The 22,434-nt window shown below is 36.9% G+C and overlaps 1 protein-coding gene across 2 annotated transcripts; it reads right to left on the reverse strand.

Moving 5' to 3' along the window:
• Positions 1-5,863: 5,863 nt before the first annotated feature.
• nptna (neuroplastin a) lies at positions 5,864-22,159 on the reverse strand. Of its 2 annotated transcripts, none has more exons than XM_026918683.3 (8): positions 21,847-22,159; positions 13,402-13,576; positions 11,743-11,837; positions 10,197-10,327; positions 9,020-9,293; positions 7,623-7,632; positions 7,083-7,159; positions 5,864-6,915 (listed from the first exon to the last, which is right to left on the reverse strand). In XM_026918683.3, exons 1-7 carry the CDS (start codon positions 21,917-21,919, stop codon positions 7,099-7,101), a joined length of 819 nt encoding a protein of 272 aa, XP_026774484.1. In that variant the 5' UTR covers positions 21,920-22,159; the 3' UTR covers positions 5,864-6,915; positions 7,083-7,098. The 2 variants fall into 2 exon arrangements, with proteins under 2 accessions (XP_026774484.1, XP_026774483.1); XM_026918682.3 differs by having other exon boundaries at positions 7,623-7,644.
• Between the last annotated feature and the right edge of the window lie 275 nt (positions 22,160-22,434).

Consider the following 22,434-nt stretch of genomic DNA (forward strand, 5'->3'; position numbering starts at 1 on the left):
TTCTCAAGTTCCTTTCTGATGGCTATATATGGTTCTCAGTGGGTGCAAATGCGATCTATCTGCTCTTCCTTCCCTTCTCATCTATTGTGCATGCAAACTTTTGAATCTAGGCCCCTTAAGGTCCGCCCTCCTCCCAGGGGCCCTCACTGTTCTTCCCTGCAGTGACGCCTGTGATTCTGACCAATCTCAACCTCAGACTTTCTGTTAGGGTCTTGATGAATCACAGCAGTCACATGATCTAACAAGCATACTGACAACCAAGGATGTATGAATGTGTATCTGATATCTTATAAGCGGAATTACAATTGCATTATTATGATGTTGTCGTTGTTAGGGGTCACCACAGCAGATCATCTTCCATTGTCCACATATTGATTTGGCACAGGTTTTACGCCAGATTTTAAAATGGATTTTAAGACATTTCTTAAATGTCCTTTACCGAATCTGATAATGTCCCAGGGGAGACTATTCCAAATTGTAGGTGTATGATAAACAAATGCACAGTCCTCCTTGCTTTAGGCTAGTCCTTTTGACAAGCCAGGAAGACTTAACAGACTTCACATTATGCAGGGAGATAGCAATTCACAAAAAACAGCCATTTAAAATGAATCTTAAAATTCACCTTTAACCAGTGCAGATGTTGACACCTAATGACGTATATATTACTTCTTCACACCATAGTGCATGGTTATATGATCTGTCTTTTTATGTTCTACACAGATATGGCAAAGGTTCTACACCAGATGCCCTTCCTGACACAACCTTCTCCATTTATCCAGGCTTGGGCTCAGCACTGAGAGTTCACTAGCCTGTGCTCCCCCAATGGTAGCACCCAGCATGGGGCACAAACCCATGATCTTGAGATCAAGGGTCCAACGCTCTACCAACTGAGCTAGCCAGGCACCTCCTAGAATTACATTATGAAACTTTGTTTATATTGTATTGCCGTATTCCCTTTTATGTAATAAAGCATTTGATGATCTTAGACTATGATTGACAAACAGCTGTATTGCTGAATGTGGATCATATGCATAAATGTGTTGGTAATGAGTGTCCTTATGTGCACAGCTCTTGACAGAATAATGCAGTGGAGTAAAATGTCCAGCTGGAGTGTATATGTAACCAGGGGTTAAACTAGGATATAGGAATTGGAGGAATAACGCCCCCCCCCCCCCCCTCCTTTTTTTTAAATGGGTGCCGAACAATTTTGGAATAGTGTATGTGTTTTTATATGGAATTTTTTTTAAACATTGATAATAGTAATGCTGATATCAATCACATTTGGTTGGAGCTTAAGGTCAAAATATGTACCTTTAAAGCTTTACTCTAATGCACATTCCCAGGTAAAGGACACACACCAAAGGTATGAAACATGTACCCTTGATGGTATCAACTCAGCAACAAAGAAAAGTACACTTTGGTACATAGGAGTGTACATGTAAGTGAATCATGTTAAATAATAGGGATGGCACAGTGGAGCATAAGATAGCGTTGCTGCCTCACAGCTCAAGTACTCAATTCTATCCATAGCTATCCATAGAGTTTTGTGTGTTCTCCCCATGCCTGAGTGGGTTTCCTCTGGGTTTTCTGGTTTCTTCCCACTCTCTAAAACATGCAGGTAGATGGATTAGCTACACTAAATTGCCCCCAAGTGTGAATTTGTATGTGAATGTGTGTGTGTGTGTGTGCATGTTACTCTGTGATAGACTGTCATCCCATCCCATGCGAACGTGGACACATTTTCCTTGAATGATCAAATATACAGTATATACAGTCAGGTCCATAAATATTTGGACAGTGACACAATTTTCATAATTTTGCTTCTGTACAGCACCATAATGAATTTGAAATAAAGCAATCAACATGTGATTGAAGTGTAGACTTTCGGCTTTAATTCAAGGGGTTTAACAAAAATATTGAATTAACCGTTTAGGAATTAGGAGTCCCTCCATTTTCACAGGCTCAAAATAATTGGATAAACTAACAGTCATAAATATTAGAATTATTTTTAATACTTGGATGCAAAATTGTGTCTCTGTTCAAACATATGTGGACCTGACTGTACAGGGAAATGAAGAATTCTTTGACTGAAGGAATATAGTTCACAATTTTCTATAAAGCAGTGTGAAACTGTATTACTTATTCACAATGCTTACTCATTATTATCACTGTTATGTCCTGCTTTGATTTATATCTCCATAAATTATAGTATCGGCTTTGTAGACACAAACCAAGGATGGAAAAGCTCTTCATAATTTAACTCATTATATAACGTGTGATATGTCGTAGAACATAAAAAGACAGATCATATACCCATGCACTATGGTGTGAAAAAGTAATAGAAAAGTCACATAAGTCATTAGGTATCAACATCTCCACATTTACACATTTACTTCTGCACTGGTTAAAAGTGAATTTTAAGATTCATTTTAAATGGCTGGTGTTTGTGAACTAGGAATTACACAGAGAAGCTCTTATATATATTTTGGATTTGGATTTCTCCCTGCATAATGTGAAGTCTCTTAAGTCTTCCCGGCTTGTCCGAAGGACTAACCTAAAGCGAATGGAGGACTGTGCATTTGTTGATCATGCACTTGCAGTACTGTTCAGAAGTCTTAGGCACATGCAAAGAAATGCTGTAGAGCAAAGATGCCTTCAAAAATAATGAAATTAAATGTTTCTGCTTAAAAAAAATACTATAAAGAGCAGTAAACAGTAATAAATGAAACAAAGTCAATATCTGGTGTGACGATCCTTCACTTTAAAAAAAATGGTAGTCTCAGGTACAATCTGTGCAGTTTTATGAGGAAATGAGCTGTAAGTTTTACTGAGCATCTTGCAGTAGCAGCCACAGTTCTTCTGGAGACTTTGACTTTCGCACTTGCTTCTTATTTTTGCAGCAAAACCCAGCAGCCTTCATTATGTTTTTTTTTTTTTTTTTTTTTGTCTGAAAAGTGTCTCTTATGTAATATGCTGCTTTCTTTACTGACATACATTTTTCTGTAACATTTAATTTTGTGCTGGAAAACTAATGTTTGGAAATCTAAAATGTTTTTGTACTGAATCAATAATGTAGAAATCATAAAATAAAAATCTATAACAAAGTTTGTACTAAAAAATAGGGTGCCGAAGACTTTTGCACAGTACTGTACATTTTGGAATAGTCTCCCCTGGGACATTATCAGATTTGGTGAGGACATTTAAGAAATGTCTTAAAACCCATTTTAAAATCTGGCTTTTAGTAACTCTTAGTATTCACTTTTTTCTTATCATAATTGTACCTGTTTAATGTCTTTTTATGATCTTTTATGGGCAGCATAGTGATGCAGCGGGTAGGGTTGCCACATCGCAGCTCCTATTCTCCCTGTGCCTGCATGGGTTTCCTCTGGGTTCTCCTGTTTCCTCCCCGCTCCCAAAAACATGCCAGTATGCTGACTGGCTATGCTAAATAGCCCATAGATGTGAATGAGTGTCTGTGAATGTGTGTGTGCATTGTACCCTGTGACGGACTGGCATGCCATCCAGGGTGTATTCTGGCCTCGCATTATGAATGACTGATGATGTTTTATGATCCTGTTATGATTTATTGTACCATTGTGCTTTGCTTTATGGAAAATTATATTGTTTGTACGTGTTTCATGTGAAGGATTGTGGTTTATTAGATATTGTGAAGCTATTTGTAACCAAGGTTTAGAAAAGTGCTATACAAATACAGATTTACTTAATACTTACATTTGACTCACCTGTGACCTATTTTGAACTATAGCTGCATATACAACCCATATGGGTAATAATCAATTTAAAGTCCGGAATTTTCATATATCCATATATACACTCACCGTCAAATGGTCACAGGCTCACCCAGACTTCACAGCTGAAGATTAGAAAAAAAAAATCACCTGGTCTTTTTCCAGTCTTCAACTGTCCAGTTTCAGGGAGTCTGTGCCCATGATAGCCTCAGATTCCTGTTCCTGGCTGACAGGAGTGGAACCTGATGTGCTCTTCTGCTGTTGTAGCGCATCCACCTCAATGTTTGATGTGTTGTGTGTTCTGAGATGCTTTTCTGCTCACCATGGTTGTAAAGAGCTTATTTGAGTTACTACAGACTTCCTGTCAACTCAGACCAGTCTAGTCATTCTGCTCTGATCTCTTTCATTAACAAGGTGTTTCAGCCTGCAGACCCTCCACAAATAGGATGTTTTTTTTTTTTTTTTTTACCATTCTGTGTAAATGCTAGAGACTGTAGTGTGTGATAATCCCAGGAGATCAGCAGTTTCTGAAATACACAAACCTGCCCATCTGGTACCGACAACCACGCCATGGTTAAAGGTTAAAGTCACAGAGATCACACTTTTCCCCCATTCTCATGTTTGATGTGAACATTAACTGAAGCTCTTGACGTGTATCTGCATGATTTTATGCATTGTGCTGCTCTCTCTCTCTCTCTCTCTATATATATATGTATGTATATATATATATATATATATGTATATATATATATATATATATATATATATATATATATATATATATATATATACACATTCATTTATTATTATATTAATCAAAATATAAATATCATCTGACTCACAAACATTCAATCTGATTCCATGGAAAATGTGTTTGAACTGATGTTATACAGTGTGTCCCAGAAGTCTCCATACATAGGGGAAATTAACACTTTTTAGCAAAATGTAACTTTATTTACAAAATGTCCTCTACATTATTGCCATTTCCTGGTAAGCACACAGAGAGTCATCTCTCCCACTCATGATGAACTCGTGTTAACACAACTGGCGTTATGCATGTAATTGCACTCTGAATGCGTTCCTTTAAATGATCTTTGTGCTGTATCTTTTCCTGGTACACCATGGCCGTCTTTTGTCAAAGGCATTCTTAAAAGCTATCTGAAAAAAAAAAAAAAAAAAAAAAAAAAAAAATATATATATATATATATATATATATATATATATATATATATACACACACACACACACACACATATATACATATATATATATATATATATATATATATAATTTATATATATAAAATATAAATTAAGTAAGAAAGTTTTTGGAAGACACTTTGCTAAAAAGTGTTAATTTCCCCTATGTATGGAGACTTTTGGGACCCTGCATAATAACTGTGTGTTATATGAAATCTTGGTTCTGATAAAGTGCAGCTTAGCTGGCAGGTACAATAAAACAAAAATAAAAATAAAAAATAAATTTAGCTGTACAGTGTTCTGAGTAATTTCGCTGTTGGCCAGCAATGCCCCCTCTGTTATGCTGTTATAACTGCTGCTGGAGTTGCTCCTCTTCCACAGAGTGCAAGTGTAGCTATTAAACAACTGTGATCACAACAACATCATACAGGTCTGTGTTTAAATAACTGCAGATTAATGAACAATCTAGGTGTAATTATTGACATCTGGGTAGTTACATATTCATTATTATTATATATTAAGAGTCACATTGTTATAATTAGTTATCTTACTTAATGGCTATGTAGTATATCCGAGGTGCACATTTGGATTAGGATGTTTCTGAAGCAAAATGTATTGTTTCAGGGCTAAGGTTACTTTTTATTCCCATCCTTTGTGAATGTACTATTCTTTATGTTTGCTATCTCACTTCCAAGATAATAGTGCATCATACAAGTCATACACAGCAAAGGCAAACAGGAATTTATAAAGTCTCTAGACAAAAACAACTTCTTAAACTACAGAATCAAGTCTGCACATAATCTTATATTCAGTATATTTCCCATAACAGTGTGTTCACATTCTAGGGTTGTTACCTTTAAATCAAAACATATAAGGTAAGCGCTAAGAAGAAAAAACCCAACAAACACTGAATGATAAAATTAGAATGTTTAATTGTTAAAAATGATATGGAAGTGCCTTATGACCATCCACTTTGTCTGACTTTCTTTTGTCTGTGGAGTTGGGCGTCTGCACTGGCAGGAAGCTCATGCAGAAGGAATGGTGCTGTGTGAAGCTGGATATTTCCAGGGCTCATTCTTAGTCTGAACAGTGCACGTTGCTATCAATGGCAAACCTATCATATTAAAGCTTTAACACACAACCAAAAGCCAATAGTAAAAAATGCTTATTCTACTATATATATATTTATATTTATGAACAAATATTGCATAGGATAAAAGCCATGCTGTATAGTATGCATATGTAAAAAGCTGAGTCATAGATAGATAAGGTTTAGCATTAGAAAATGACATTACCAATTCAGAATTCATCTGAACACTTAGTGCATCAGAATGGATAACATTCAAATAACTATGGATATCTCCAGAGTCATGATACATACATAAATAAAGTCATGTACCATATATGTAAAACTGGAACATTACAGGACATTGTAAAGCCCTTATCCATTATTGAAACCTATGACTTAAATAAAGTTAACCGATAAAATGATAAGCCACCTTACGCAAAGATATGCAGTGAAATGATAAACTGTACAAAAACTGTCATACCAGAAACATGGTGGTAGATTGGCTTACAATGCAAAGTTGAAGATTTGCCTAAAATATAAATATTATCTACATGATGTCACTCTGAAATACACAAATTCTCATGTCTTTCTCAAACAGCAGGTTAATATATTGCATGCACTACATATCTCTAGTTTTGACATGAAAAAGAAAAGGCATTGTGAATGAAAGACAAATATTGAAAGCAACACAATCATGCAATAAAATGTTCATAATATTTACACTATTATTAGTAATGTTTCTTATAAGACATCCTCTTGCCAACACATTCATAAGGCATGCCTTGAGTGGACGTATATATTTCATCTCACCAATACTTTCTTAACACCAATATATGCTTTCTTAAACAATGAACTCCTTTGTGTTACGTTCGTATGGTCATGATATGAATGTCTTCATCTAAACAAAACAAAAAAAGAATAGAAAATAGATGGTCACAAAGATCAGCTCATCGTTTTTAGCCATATCAGCAGCAGGTATTAATGATGTTAGTATTATTTTTATTAGTTTTAATGTTTGTAAATAACTTTGTCTTTATAAGAACAAAGGGGGAATATTTCACTTACTGTACTAGTGGTTGGTTTAATTTGTATTCCTTTGACGTAGGTTTTTATCTTTGTGATTGTTAGTTGAATTAGTTTTCCTGGGAGACAAAATAGCGTCATTCAGCAGGTCAACCAGCACCACAAGACTACTGTATTATAATGCCATGACTAATTTTTACTGAAATTGTCTTGAGAAGAAGTGTAAAGGATATCAACTTTAATAGACTCACACATAAAGTCACAAAGTTCCATGCCAATCTTAACCTGGTGTACTGTATATTAATACAGTAAAAACTGTCAGCCATAATATATATCACAATAATGCCTTAAACTAAGATAGTTTGTGAGACAGGGAGTTGATATGGACTGTATATAGTGTATTTTGAGTATGAAGCACCATGTAATAATGCCTTATATAATATGCTGCTTGATACTTAGACTAAAGGAAAAAGACACTGGACCTTGTGTTATATGAAAATTGTTTCCAAGGTGTGTTAAGTACCCACTATCAATAACACTAGCTATTGGTATATAAGCACAAATGGGTGGTCTGATACTTACATTGGGCCAGCTGATTCATCATCTTGAGCAGATAAGGAAATAAAACATTAACCATGTTAGATAAGCATCTTTGGTAATGTTAACAAGTCTTACAAGCAAAGGCTATGACAGATTTGAAGGCATTAGAGCATGTCAGATATGTTCTAATGCACTGGACTCGATCATGCACAGTGTCAGTCATTATATCTTCAGGATGATTAATAATGTGGGCTACAGGTTAGTAAAACTAAAACATCATGTTCACATTAAAAGATAAAAACAAATGCTGTGTGTTTTTTTTTTTTTAGATCATTCAAACAATGCTGTTAAAGGTATGATAGTAATGACTCATTTGCATTAATTGTTTGTGCAAATGATTTTCTTTGGCTCTCTTACAATACAAACACTTAAATAGAATGATGATGGCCTAATGTAAAGCATGTAGCAATGTCATGCTCGTGTCAACATAAATATAACATCTGACCATGTAAGTGAGTAAAAGAAATTCTCCATGATATCAGTTTAAACTCAAAAGATAAACAAGGAAGATTCCATTTCAAATAAAGAATCTAGAAAAAAAAAAAAACAGTGGATTAAAGCCAAAAAACATAATGCAGCATAGTGGAAGATGTCTGGATGGACAGCAAACTTAAACACCATGCAGGTTCTCTCACTTACCACCCAGTGTTTTTGGTAATGCAAATCGGGGAGAGAAAGGTGTGTTATAGTATGAAAAACTATAAACTTTAAGGACTACCACTTTATGTTGCAATAGATTATTTCATGAAAAATAAGATTTTTTTTAGCCACCAGATGGCACTATTCAACAGCACACTTGAGTGTGCAGCACAATTCAAAACTGCAGCAAGACCCATGCAAATTCAGTCACAGGAAAGGTAAAAGAGGTCCATGTTTCCATTTCTGGCTTCAGACAAACTAAGTGTGCTACATAGCCTAAAATTATTTAGTAAGCTAAGGTGTAAATGGAGCTCATCTTCGCATAAAAGTGTCTTTAGATTAGGCCTCGGCAGAATCAATAATGTAGACATTTCTCCTATCGGATGAGTGACCTCGTTTGTGTGTGTTTGTGTGTGTGTGTGTGTGTGTATGGGCTGGTCTTCCTTTAACTAAATTATTAAGTGTGAGAGTGTATCAATATCAGTTCTACAGAGGATACTCTGAAAGGCTGTAAGGACAGAACAATGGTGTGATTATCATCACACGTCTGTCAAATCAGTGCAGAGAAAGTCACCTAATTATTAAAATGTCAAGCTGCTTATAGAGAAATGTATATATTTGACCATAAAGGACAATTTACGATATCTTGACCTTGACTTTTATCCAACTAGTAGAACATAATGTACAAAGAGTGCAAAACTGTTTCAAGATTGTAAGCCTGATTTCACATATTCACTCACCATCTGGAACTTCATCAGGCTTCTTGCTTTTCTCGTAGATGACAATGATGAGGATCAAAAGGATGATTTCAGCAAGGATGCCCAGGAAGGGCCAGAGGGGAGCCAGGTGACTCCGCACGCGAAGCACTGAGGTCATACGAGAGGTGCCAACAATATTAGTGGCGTTGCACTCATATTCTCCAGGATCAGAATTGATGTCCAGGTTAATGATTAACAGCTCTGTGTAGCTGTCCTTGTTGCTGATGAAAAAGCGGCCAGAGGAGTTGTCAATGTCCTGCAAGGTGATTTAAGAGGATGATTAAGAGCAATGTAATTTAAGAAGTTGTTACTGGGTTAAGTCAATAATTATGGCTTTATAACTTGAGTGTCGGTTGCAGACAGACCAATCAGACCAAGATTGTCCTCTTTTTTTTTTTTTACAAATCTGATTCACCGTTTTCTCTTACTGGAACCCATAAAAACAAGGCCTGTCATTTTTTTTACACATCTAAATAAGACTCTTTCATAGTAGCATGAAACACCAGAGGCAAAACATACATAAAACTGTCATTCTGTTTATCACTAACAAAGATTTCAGACAAAAACTAATCTCTATACCAAACCGCAACATGAGCAATAGACCAGGCAGAAGGACAGAGCATCAGTTATTTCTTAGAATTGAAAGCAGCTTTTTTGTTAACTGAAAGAAATAGTCTACGCTGACAAATTGACGTTCTAATTAGATTCTAGTTAGCCTGATGTCTAATTTCATAGGAAATAATGTATTTCTCTCATTCAGTAGTGTAGCAGCAATGGAGATCACATCCTGCTTGGGGTAATTTAAAGAAACGTGATGATTATTGTGCCCAATTTAAGCTGCATAATTTATAGTTTATGTAATGAAAATAACATTATTAAATTCATTCATGTAATGAAAATCAGTGTGCTGCATAGGTTTGATGTCTTTGTTATTCAGTTCATTTGACATCACTTGACATCACGGTCGATATTGTCATTACTACAACAAGAAGTTGTAGGCTAGTCGTAGGATTGGTGTAACTCAATGATGCAGTGGGATTTCAGCTCACATCTTTTTTCACAAGGTTAAGTGGTTATAATTCTGAACAAATAAAAAATTAATGCTATTATGAAATTGATTAAAACAGAGCTAATATGCTGGAATAACAGTGAAACATACAAAAGAGCCACTGTCTAACTTGCGCCAGGACCAGGTAGGATTAGGGTAGCCAGCGGACTTGCAATAGAGGACAGCGCGTTCTCCCTCATTCTTATTCTCACTGCGCTTGTGTCCTGTGATGTCTGGAGCAGCTGAAAGAGAAAGACAAAAGGACATAAAGGACATAAAGGCACAGTCTACACAAAATTCTTATTTTAATAAATCTGTTCTGAAATATTTCAGCAGTGTCATTCAATTTAGCCTTGTAATAAACCACAGATGTTTTACAAGTATAAAGTCAACAGTTAAAAGCCAAATATCATACAGAATAAACTTTTCAAGGGAAATCTGAAATTTAAGGCAGCTAAACTGTGTCTTCAACTTTTACTACATCCACTATTTGTTCTGAAGTATACTGCAGTTACTTCCTGGATTCCTCTATATGTCTTCATGTATATAAAACCTATTATATAAATTATCGTCATAGTACTGCATTCAGAGCATTTGTCAAAAAAGAGTGTAATTTGTCAGAAGAGAAACAATTACGCCACATTTCTCATCAAAATTCTAAAAACTGAAGGGTATTATTATTTAGCCCTATGAAATTCTGCATAGTGGTATACAATGAAGGTCCAAGTGCCATTCATATGAGGAAAGGGAGCATTTAATCACCAAACCCTTTGAAAAGCCACCATGTGGCACTGCAGAACAAAGAGAGAGACAGGTGAGGAGACAACATAAACACCACAAACTCCATTTCCACACATACTCATACCTTTTATGGCACCTTGCCTACATGATGAAGGTTTCTGCACTGACAGATTAATATTTCCACTTAATATGCTTTTTGAGCCAACCAAACTGAGCGTCACGTCACACTGATACTCTGGTCACGCCTTCTAATCATGCCCTTTCTCGCATTCCAAGCTTTTCATCTCTCACAGAATATTTTGTAGAGTACAGCAAAATACACAACAAAATGTAGCCTACTATGTCAAAAACAAAAACGATATCTTATGGCCCAATTCACTAGTCCTGTAATATCTGAAGCAATCAAGATGGAATAGTGTAGCAGAATCCTGCACAGTCATCCTGGCCTCCATTTTAACACCTTGTTTCATGACTTTGTCCTTCAGTCGCAGTACACTGACTGAGTCACATGATTTTCAGCTGCTGTTGCTGACTGTTGCCTGTAGGCCATACAGAGCCAAAAATACATGTGATTAGGGTGATTACTAACCCTAATTATATTTAGGTGCAAGGTTGCAAATCCAGTGATAAACAGGACATCAGGAATGTTGCCTATTTAAATACATTGACTCAGAATGCCCTATTTGAAAATAGACCTCTTTAAACCACTTAAAAATGCACTACAATTATTAATTATTAATAAGGCTATTTGTAGCCTTGGAGAAAACATATAGAGGAAAAACTTACTATATGTCACTATATGTCTGCGAAAAGAGAGGTGAAAATCTATCATTAAATGAACTTGTAGTTCTGAAAAGGGTATAAACAAGCAACCTTAATCTGTTTAAAAAACTGCGATAACTTGAGAAAATCCTACCTTTCACTTCAATGGTGGCATTGGCAGGAGGGCCCAGGTCAAATGTGTACACACACATATACTCCCCTGCATCATCTGCCCTTGGTTTAGTGATTCTGTATATAAAAAAATAGATTTATTAATGGCAAAGAGTGCTACCACTTGCCCTCAACTGTCATTTCTGTGAGCTAGTGTTTCATTATATAGTGACTACATAATGTTTGGAACAGTTGCTGCATTCAGTGGCATTGTTAATATTAGCCAAATACAAGGTGAATCAAATGAATACCTTAAAAGTGTGACATAAATTAGAGAAACACTACATGCAAAAGTAAAAATGTACTACTGGTCCATTGTTCTCAATAGCCCCTTCCTTAAACCTGATAAATTTCTTTCTTACAACATTTTCATACTCATTAAACCATTTGTCAAGCCCTTGTGTCCTGTAGATAAAGACACTGTCATCGTTGAACAGACCACCCCTATCAAGATAGAAATATTTCATTTCAGGATAAAGGGAATCAGTCAGAATAACTTTGAACTGATTTGCAACGATGGTTCCCTCTAGAGAGACAAAAAGACCCAAACAATGCTCCCCATAGCATAACAAAGCCACCACAATTTTACTTTGTCACCTGACTGTATAAAACACGTTTTAATATTAACCTCATATGACCTAAAATTGTCTTTTGTGCAGCTTCATGGTTTTTATTTCAAGCATGGAGTGTAAATCAATACAGCATTTAAACCACTCGTTTTTCAATTCTTCATTAATAAGACACATTTACAAAAAGATTTTTCTGTTAACTAGATAATTTTTTTAGGAAATAATTTGCCAATCTTGAGCCCTTAAAAAGAGGGAGACCTTTTGAGTCTGTGGTTTGCTTTAAAAGCCCTCAAATCAAATTGTTGGTCATGTCTGCGTGATCAAAGAAATAGTTTTCTCCAAACATTAGAGAGCTATTCAAGTGTAATGACAGTGTCATCAAAAATGGATGCTAATTGTTGTAAAAAAAATTAAAGATTCTTTTAATGATTTTAGCCATAAACTTGCTTGCTTTGTGCACCAGGTTATGATAGGTTATAACAGATATTTTGAAATATCAACCCATGAGTACTCCAGTTAAGGATCGGCAGTTCACTGAGAGAATCGACGGAGCTGCTTGTTTTTTAAAAAAAAACATATATATATATATATATATATATATATATATATATATATATATATATATATATATATATATATAGAACAACCAGAAATATTGCTCTTGTTTGTATAATTAATTCATTTAAGAGTCAATTATTATATTTTCTTATATATTTTCTTAATTATATCATATTTTTCTATTTTGCTGTTTTTTTTTTTTTGCCAGAATGGATTTGCACATTTGTGTTTTAAGCACAGTTATTACAGTGGTGGTGTTACTGCATGAGGATAGTTTCCAGAAAAGCCTCACGCTTGTTGTCCTGGCTCATACTAATAGGTATCCAGGTATCTAGCATCATGCTCTCTGAGGCAGAGAGGTAATGAAGATCATCTTAGCAAAATATAACATGCTGTGTATCTATCTGAAATTTGTACAATGAATTAATTAATGTACGACATTGTATTTAGTAGGATCATTTTGTCAAAAGCACAAAATACACCAATCATAAAATATGTTGCCATATGGTGCCTACGTGTACTCAATGGCCCTCTGCTCTGTCCGTGTGCCTTGGATCTCCTCTCCATTCTTCATCCAGTAGCTCTCACGTTGGGTGAACTGAGAGGTAGTCAGGTTACACTGCAGTGTGACTGATGGTCCGTGGTAATCTATTGGTAGGGTGAGGTGGTCGGACGCATTGATCGATGGCTCTGAAAACAAACGTAAAAAAACAATAGAAAGTACTCCATAACTTCAGTTGTATTGGGATAACCATGGTAATTAATTTGCAGATATTCTGCAAACGGCATTTCAAAAGGATTTGTGAGAACTATACTATACGCATATAGCATTAATAATATATATGTATGAATACAGCAATACTGAAAAACATTGGTTTGGTTTGTATGTACAAAATAACTTCTAATGTATCTATATGATGGAGATTACTGTTATTTAACCAGGGTTCATGTTAGTTCATGCAGGCATGTTAGTTTTTGTTTACTCTTGTTCAGACGCAGCACAAAAGAAAAGAAATATGACATGTAAGAAAAACTAAAGCTATATAAGAACTGTCAACTCTCTACCTCTAGCTACAGTATATTGCCAAAAGTTTAGACAATGACCATCACATTCATATATGTTTTTTGAACATCTCATTACAAAAAGCATCCCACTCATCTGGGAAGGCTTTCCACTAGATTTTGGAACATGGCTGTGGGGATTTGCTCATGCATCATTAATGAGGTCAGGTCTGGATGTCTGGAGTGCAGTCGGTGTTCCAGTTCATCAAGTTGTTCTGTGGGGTTGAGCTCAGGGCTCTCCGCAGGCCACTCAGGTTCTTCCAGTCCAACCTTGGCAAACCACGTCTTTATGGACCGTGCTTTGTGCACAGGGGAATTGCAATGCTGCAACACGTTTGGGCTTGACCCTTTAGTTCCAATGAAGGGAAATTGGAAAGCTACAGCTTACAATGCTATACACACATACACTTGTGTGTGCTTTCAATTTTGTGGCAACAGTTTGGGAAATACCACATATGGGTGTGATCAGGTGTCCACATACTTTTGACAGTATAGTGTACCTGAATCTAGCTGTTGCTGTATGACTGATCCTGGGCACCCGCAGAAAGTCTGACCAATTCTGTCTTCTCCAGCAGTTATTATTTTCGTTTTGTACCTGCCTATGATATTATCTAATAAACTTAGTTGCTTCTATTTTCCAAAATATAAATTATTAATTGAAACCACAGCAACCCTGACCAGGATAAAGCATTTACTGATGATTAATGAATGACCATAGTAAATGCATCACAAGCACCACACTATGCTCCAACGTTCATAATTTTATTTGTCCTGTGAGCTTCTTACGTGACCACTCCCTTCTGCATTAATGTTAAACCCACTTGCTCACATAAGTTTTCTTTTGGGTCCTTGAGGTAGTACATGCACCTCAGGAGCAAATTCTGTGAATGTCTGTGTGTCACAAAACAGTCCAAACACCATGGTTACAACCATCAAGCCATCAGCTTGTGAATCATATTGTGTTGCTTCACTTATAAACATGAGTGCCTATGCAAATTGATTCTGCGAAGTCTGAAAAGCTACTACATGCAGTAAGAGCAACATTACCTAGTTTGTAGTTAGCTGTATTGATAAATTCATTGGCACATTCTGAATGCTAGCAATAATAAAGAGCTAACTGCTGTGGCTATTATTAAATGTATGTAACATTTTTGGGTCACATAGAAAATTAGGAGAATAAATGGTACAGAAAATGCATCAACTAGTTTATATAGCAAACACTATAAAACAGATGATTGTGAAAATTAGTAGGATGACATAGCTATAAACATACAGACCCCCGAAAAGTCAGGAACTCCAAATAGTTAAATGGATTTTGCATTGACTGTATTAGAAATGGCTTAGATTTCTTACCTTTGTTCTTACCTTTACTTGCTGAAACCCAATTCTTAAGTATACAGTATACATCAGCCACAAAGTTTGCAGAGAAGTGTACCTAGCTATAGTGTGTGTTAGTCCATGAATTTTAGTAGAGAAATGCTATTGCCTTTAGTTACATTTTCAGCCCACGTTAGCCCTGTCACTCCCATTTTCACCCTGCTGAAACAGCTACAACATCAACAGCAGCAACAGTTACCAAACCACTTCAACCCTTGAAAACCTCTGTGAAAAGTCAATAACTTTTCATATGCAGCAGTTAAAGCACACGATAATTACAGACAATCACAATATAACTAAACCAGCCAAATATTGTCATCTGTAGTATTAAATCATTTAATTGTCCAAACTTATTGCCTCCATTAGAGTGATCAGGCTTTGTGTTATGTAATACATACGACATTGCTGCAATCCACACAAGTTTATGTTTGGTTTGCCTTACTGAAGCTGTTAAGCATTAAATTTGTTGTACACTATATGGCCAAAGGTTTGTGGATCACAATCATATGTGCTTGTTGAACATCCCATTGCAGAGTTTGTCTCCCCTTTGCTTCTATAACAGCCTCCACTCTACTGGGAAGGATTTCCGCTATATTTTGGAGCGTGGCTGTGGGGATTGGTGCCCATTCACCCACAAGAGCTTTAGTGAGGTTAGGCACTGATATCGGGCGACGAGGCCTGTCACGTAGTCGTGTGTTCCAGTTCATCCCGAAGGTGTATAATGGCATTGAGGTCAGGGCTCTGTACAGGCCACTCAAATTTTTCCACTCCAACCTTGGCCACTCAAACCATGTCATTATGGACCTCGCTTTGTGCACAGGGCTGTGCTTGAACAGGTTTGGGCCCCTTAATTCCAGTTTAGGGAAATCTTAATGCCACAGCATACAAAGACATTCTAGACAATTCTGTATTTCCAACATTGTGGCAACCGTTTGGGGAAGACCCACACATGGGTGTGATGGTCAGGTGTCCACATACATTTTTTGCCATATAGTGTATACTGTAAAAAGCTGTGCTGAAAAATGAATACGCCAACAACAGCTGGTGGCATTGAAAAGCATCGAAAGACTAAGCCAGCAGCTTCACAAGCACCCGAAAACATTTGCCATCCTTTGGAGCAAGCAGGAGGAGGCACAAGAGAAGACAGCAGTGAGCAGCGATGTTGCTGCTGAGCCAGCCATGAAAAAAAAACAAAAACAGGAGCTAGGCTCTATAAGGATGAATTCTTAGAATTTGGATTCATTAGCTATTCCACCACTAATCAATTGACCAGGCTAGGCCAATGTGTCTGCTGTGTCATTTAACAACCCATTGACAACCTTTGTCTGCTTTTCTGTTATTGCCCTTTAGATTTCTACAGCGGACTGTCTCTGATATTTTGACCCTGATACTTCTTTGGAACTTGAACTGTTTGTAAAACTTTAATGAAAATGCTCAGTAACTGTAACCAATTCCTCAAATTTATCATGTATCAGCTCCAGTGACCCTACAAGATGGTACCAGTTGGAATAATGCTATGTAACTTTATTAATTCAAGAAGGTGAAAAACTGTCAAAAAAGCACCTACTGCCAGTGATTTTAATGAGACGTTGATGGACATACATACACCAAAACATCACACATACTTTTCATAAGAACATTTAGTGTGCAGAATAATCTCATGGCTGAGAGTTTTAAGTAACACATATTCTGAATTATTTCTATGTATTGTATAATGCACAGTAAGTAGTATGCCTAAATAGTAATGGTGTAGTAACATAGAGTTAAACATCACTTAATTATGGCTCCTGCTTGGTTGGAATGAAAACCTGTACCCACCCTGGCCTTTCGATGATAAGATTGGACACCCCTGTTAAAAAGCATCTTTCTCTTAGTAATCATGCTTTTTTGTTTTTAACGAAAATCCTATGCACTTTAGCTTTAAGTGATTTACCTTTCACCTAAAATCAATGTCCATTCCAAACAAGCCTACCACAAATCAGAAACGTATATGTGTTTTCTGATGACTTCCAAAAATTCTTTGCTGTCATAGCCTTACAAGGATACACTACCAACGTTATGTGGCTATTTGCAACCCCAACCACCTCCAGTACTGATCAGATCACAGTGTGTCTCCAAGAAGTAGCAGAGCGGTACATCAGTACACCACTTGTGATCACATCACCCAAGAGGGATTTAATACCAAGTGTAAATGAGGCCATTAGATACTATAACTGGTTTGGAGTGAATCAGTGAAGTGGATAGCAACAACTGTACAATTCAATGGTGCATACTTTTTTGGTGGAATTCTCTGGGAATTCACTCCATGAGGATGCTGTATCTTCATCAGTAATGCTGCATGCACTACATTTAAGGCACCTTCTCTGCAACATGGTCCAACATATCCAATTAGATGATGGATTCACTGCACTCATAAATCCCAGAACCCTCTGAAGTGAATTGCATGATGACAAGCTGTTTCATCATCAGACACTCCCTGAGGCGAAGCATCTGATCTTTTGTACCCTTTTCTAGCCACCAACTTCTACATGCTGCTTTCCAACTGGAAATCAAAATTTTGAACACTGTGAAACAATGATATATTCAGAGGATGATACAGTCACTAGATCGACAGTGTCTACAGCATCCAGTATTCAATAATTTTTTCAAGAGATGTAAGTGTAAATGTGATTGGTTGGTCTAGGACTTTGCATTGAAAAAAGATACCAGATGAAAACTAGGTCTGTGAGGACATGAAGAGAAAAAAATATGGTTTTAATGTAAAAAGATTATAAAATATTAAAATCAAGTAAACAAAAAATTCATTTTATTCATTATTCATTACAGGAGTACAATTTGAATAAGGCAATGGTTGAACAGAAGAGAAACTAGACAGATACATTTTTCTGAATACAGGGCCCTTAAAATTCAAGTCCACAGATGAAGCATGATGACCTTGAATAATGCTTCTGCATCTAGGATGCTTTGATGTTCCATGTTTCATTGAGACATCTCCCTACTCTTGTGTGGGTGTGCTCTGAAAGATGACCTCTGTTTCCATAGTAGCACCCTACAGCAACAGAGCAGGTAGGACCCAAGTCATCAGGGAGGGAGGGATAAGAGCCACACATTTTCCACACACATCCACCTCCCCCACTAAACTACTCAATATTTCATGGTGAAATAGTAACTACTCTTAAGGCAGCAAACATTTCTGTGCAGAACGTTTAACATAGAGAATATGTCTTAGTGCACATTTAACTGGGAAGCAAATTAAGCAGGAATCAAGAAGCAGTCGGCGTATTAGTGAGTACGGACCAGAAGGTTAGCCTTTAGCACACTCTGAGGAGCTGTTGTTGATAATATCTGAAGACCCAAAGAGGACAAATACACTGCGGCTCCGAAGATATTAAAGTCATATCCTTTAATCATATGATTTTGATGAAATTAATTGAGTGAGCAGACTGTTGAGTTGTTTTTTTTTTTGTTTTTTTTTTGCAGTTGGAGAACTGAAAATGTAAGTCAAAAGCATCAAAGCCTGCCATGCCTTAATATGCAAAGACCAGGCAAATTCTGGGAGAGTACTACATGCAGTCATGAAATACAAGTTTGGGAGCCCCACCTTCTTCCTAGTTAACATCCTATAAATTCCCATCTCACTTTTTCAATTAGTAAAGGTTCTGCATCGACCACCTCCCTGTCTCCTCGCTACAATTCAGCAAAGAGTGCTTTAGTTCATGTAATTTAATTCATGATGTGGTCTGCACTCACAAAATATGGAATATTGTTTTACCAGGGAAAGAGGTGGAAGTGTGTAGGTATGGGGACAATTCCCATTTACAAATTCATTGAATTTCCTCATGATGTTAAAGGTGTAGCAGCTTTGCCTCTTTTCTAATAGCATTTTTTGTGTGACTGCCACTCAAGCATTATTATTCAATGCCACAATATAGTATGGTCTTCAGAACATGTGTTGGGGCAACTTAAAGGTAATTCCTTAAATGCTAATACATGTATGTCCACATCTTGCCCTGTGTACACACTTTTTTTGCATGGCGTATCAAGAACAATCAGAATTGCCACCCTGCAAATGAAGACAGAGACAAAGCGCGCTCTATTTAATAGAAACTGGGTCTATGAGGATACGGGGGCACTATAATACTTATAATTATGAAATCAAACCAAAGAACAACACAAAAATCATATTTTAAGTTGCCCTGTTTAACAGTTTTTGACTGCTGAATAGAAGTACAACATTTTTAAGTACATCAAGCATACTGAACAATTAGTGGCTGTGCCACGGTAAATGTCCTGATTGATTAAAAACCTATTGACTGTGTCATTTATGCTTTGTTATACTAAACTTTAAATTTACACTGGTATTCATATCAAGGTAATTAAGATCATACACCTTCCTGCTCAAAATCTGAATAGTATATCTACAAACTGGGTTATTTTATCTCCCCAAACATTGTACTGAGGCTGCTGTATAAATTTGCTGGGTTAATTTCTCTAATTCCACATTACCCTGCGTCTGAGTTGGTGGTGTGAACCAACTGCAACTTATTATTTTTACCCAGCACTAGGATTTCTTTACTTACTTACCACACACATTTATTTCCCTAATGCACAGAAATATAGACCATTTATTGAGACCATTTAATTTTTCCATTTGGCAACCTTGAGTGTCATGAATAAGCTACAAGTGTTTCACTGCCCAATACTAGCTATTGAACATGATGATTTACTATGATGATTATTTATATATGTATATACAGTCAAGGTTTAAGGCACATGATGTGAAATGTAAAGCAGAGATGCCTTCAAAAATAATTAGGTTAAATTTAGTAGTATTAGTAACAAAGATCAGAAGATAACCTATGGTCAAATTATGTAACACAACTAGTTGGGTTAAAATAACGCAGCATGTGTTCTGTCCTATATTTACCCAGGTTGGGTTGTTTTCAACCCAGAATTTGTGCATTAATTAACAAACTTTAATAAAATTGTCTTTAACAAATGACATGTAACCATTGTTTAAATCTGTAATCTGCTCCAAGTCCTGAAAATAATGTTCTTTAGTCTTTAGTGAAATCGTGTGAGGCAGATCTGAAGAGTGAGGAGGTCAGGTTGCTGTATGTGTGGGCAGGGTTTGCATGTCGTAGGTCTAACAGATACACATGAGTGGAGCTTGGAAGGAACAGAATTCTGAAACACTGCTGCCTTCAGGGTGGGAAAGAAAGCCTTGTTCATAGGCTAAATAGGTCGATGCATTTGTGCCTAACTGTGTGTGAGAAGATGGAACAAAGGACTATCTAAGGGAAGGTGCTGACAATCTATTCAAATGTTGCAACCTGATCTCATGGAAAATGTCTGATGGTATTAGGTTGCATAAATGAGGTCAACAGAAAAGCTGCAAACATCTTAATTGCTTTGCAGTTGTTCAAAGTCTCAGAAGCAAACGAGCAAACAATTCTTCATCCAGACATATACTGTAATCCATTCTCTCCACACAAGAATCATACAGAATTAGCATAAGTTGTACGCTCATGATATGGCAGTAGGGCAGTGAAAATTCAGCTGTGTTGCCCTCGTTAGTCTCTCAGTGAGGCTACAGATATATGATGCATTCACACTGCGCAGCCATATTCTGGGGTGATGGTGCAAGCTGCTTTTCCACTGATCTGAAACCAGTCTAGTGGCTTTCTTTCTGAGGATGACTAGAAGAGGTGGCGCTGGTCCTCGATCTGTGTCTAAAAGGGCCACCTGAGCACATTCCTCAGGTTTAACACCAGATGCCTCGTCGGCTAGACACACATGACTAATTACAGTGTTAAAGCAATTGCTGGTTAATTTACAATTTGTTTAAGAAAACCGAAGTGCTGGTGATGTTTCTTTATGATCCACTCTGGAGGCTGTAAGAGGACCACCAGGAGGATGCTCCAACTGCTGCAGCGCCTCTCTATAAATAGCACCATGCAGCAGCTCGAGCTGCTATTTTCGGTGCTGCAGGGTGCCTGTGCATAAGTACTTATCTCAGCTTAACATCATTTTCATTTTCAAGGCAGTTCTATGTTCTGAAGGCTGAAAGAGAAGGGTCTATTCTAAAGCCCAAGTGATGTATGGATATAGCGCATATCCTGTCTGTAACACTTCTACAGGTCTGTGCTGGTGTGTCTTAATCGGTTCAGTTCATATGGATCTGTTTATGATCTGACACCTGAACATTTTATCATTACATGAGCTATACATGATGTTCACTCATTTCAACCCCAAAGACACGTCTACTATATGAACAGATTTCTTTTTAAATCAGATAGCTGTTTACTGGCTTATACTGCTTTTTCCTTTTTATTTTACATTTAGGTATCACAAAAACATCTTGCATCTTTACTGAAAAGCTCACCATCATGATCATGATCATGGTCATCATCATCATCATCATGATCATCATCATAAGGATACCGTGCGCAAAACAGAAACAGAAAAACACATAACCTGGCAGCCACAAGAAATGCACAGAGATGATAAACAAGCGTTACCGATCAGAGCAGACACCGCATGCAGCACCGCCACTCCGAGCACCAGCATCACTCGATTCCCCGGACCAGACATCTTCTGTCTCGCCTGGCAGGTAGTCTACCTAACACTAGCTATGTGAGTGGAACTCTGCGTCGGGTTTAGCGCGGAGCTGCTGATAAAGACAGGCTCGTTAGAGTGAGAGCGCGAGCCTCGGCGGAGCCTGAACCGGGTCACTGAGCACGCTGGTCGCCTAGCAATAGCGCGCGGTAAGCAGAGAGCACCTGCTCCATCCACCCGCTGTGTAACACGAGAGCGAAGCAGCACACCACAGCCTGCTCTCGCGAAATCCCGCGATACTTTCTCGCGTGCACTGAGTACAGATTATTTATTTATTTATTTATTTATTTATGAGCTGCGAAAAAAATGATCACTGGCATGCAAACGAAGATAAACCATTTATAAACAGTTTAGGGGAAAAAAATGAATATTATTTAGATAAATAAACGCGGAATGATTGATTATTAAAAGTAAATAGGATGTATCTATTTAAAAGATACAGGTTATACGATTAGGCTAACAAATTATGTATTGGAGAAGACATTTATTGT

This window comes from Pangasianodon hypophthalmus, chromosome 9 (genome assembly GCF_027358585.1).
Source record: "Pangasianodon hypophthalmus isolate fPanHyp1 chromosome 9, fPanHyp1.pri, whole genome shotgun sequence".
Classification (NCBI taxonomy): domain Eukaryota; kingdom Metazoa; phylum Chordata; class Actinopteri; order Siluriformes; family Pangasiidae; genus Pangasianodon; species Pangasianodon hypophthalmus.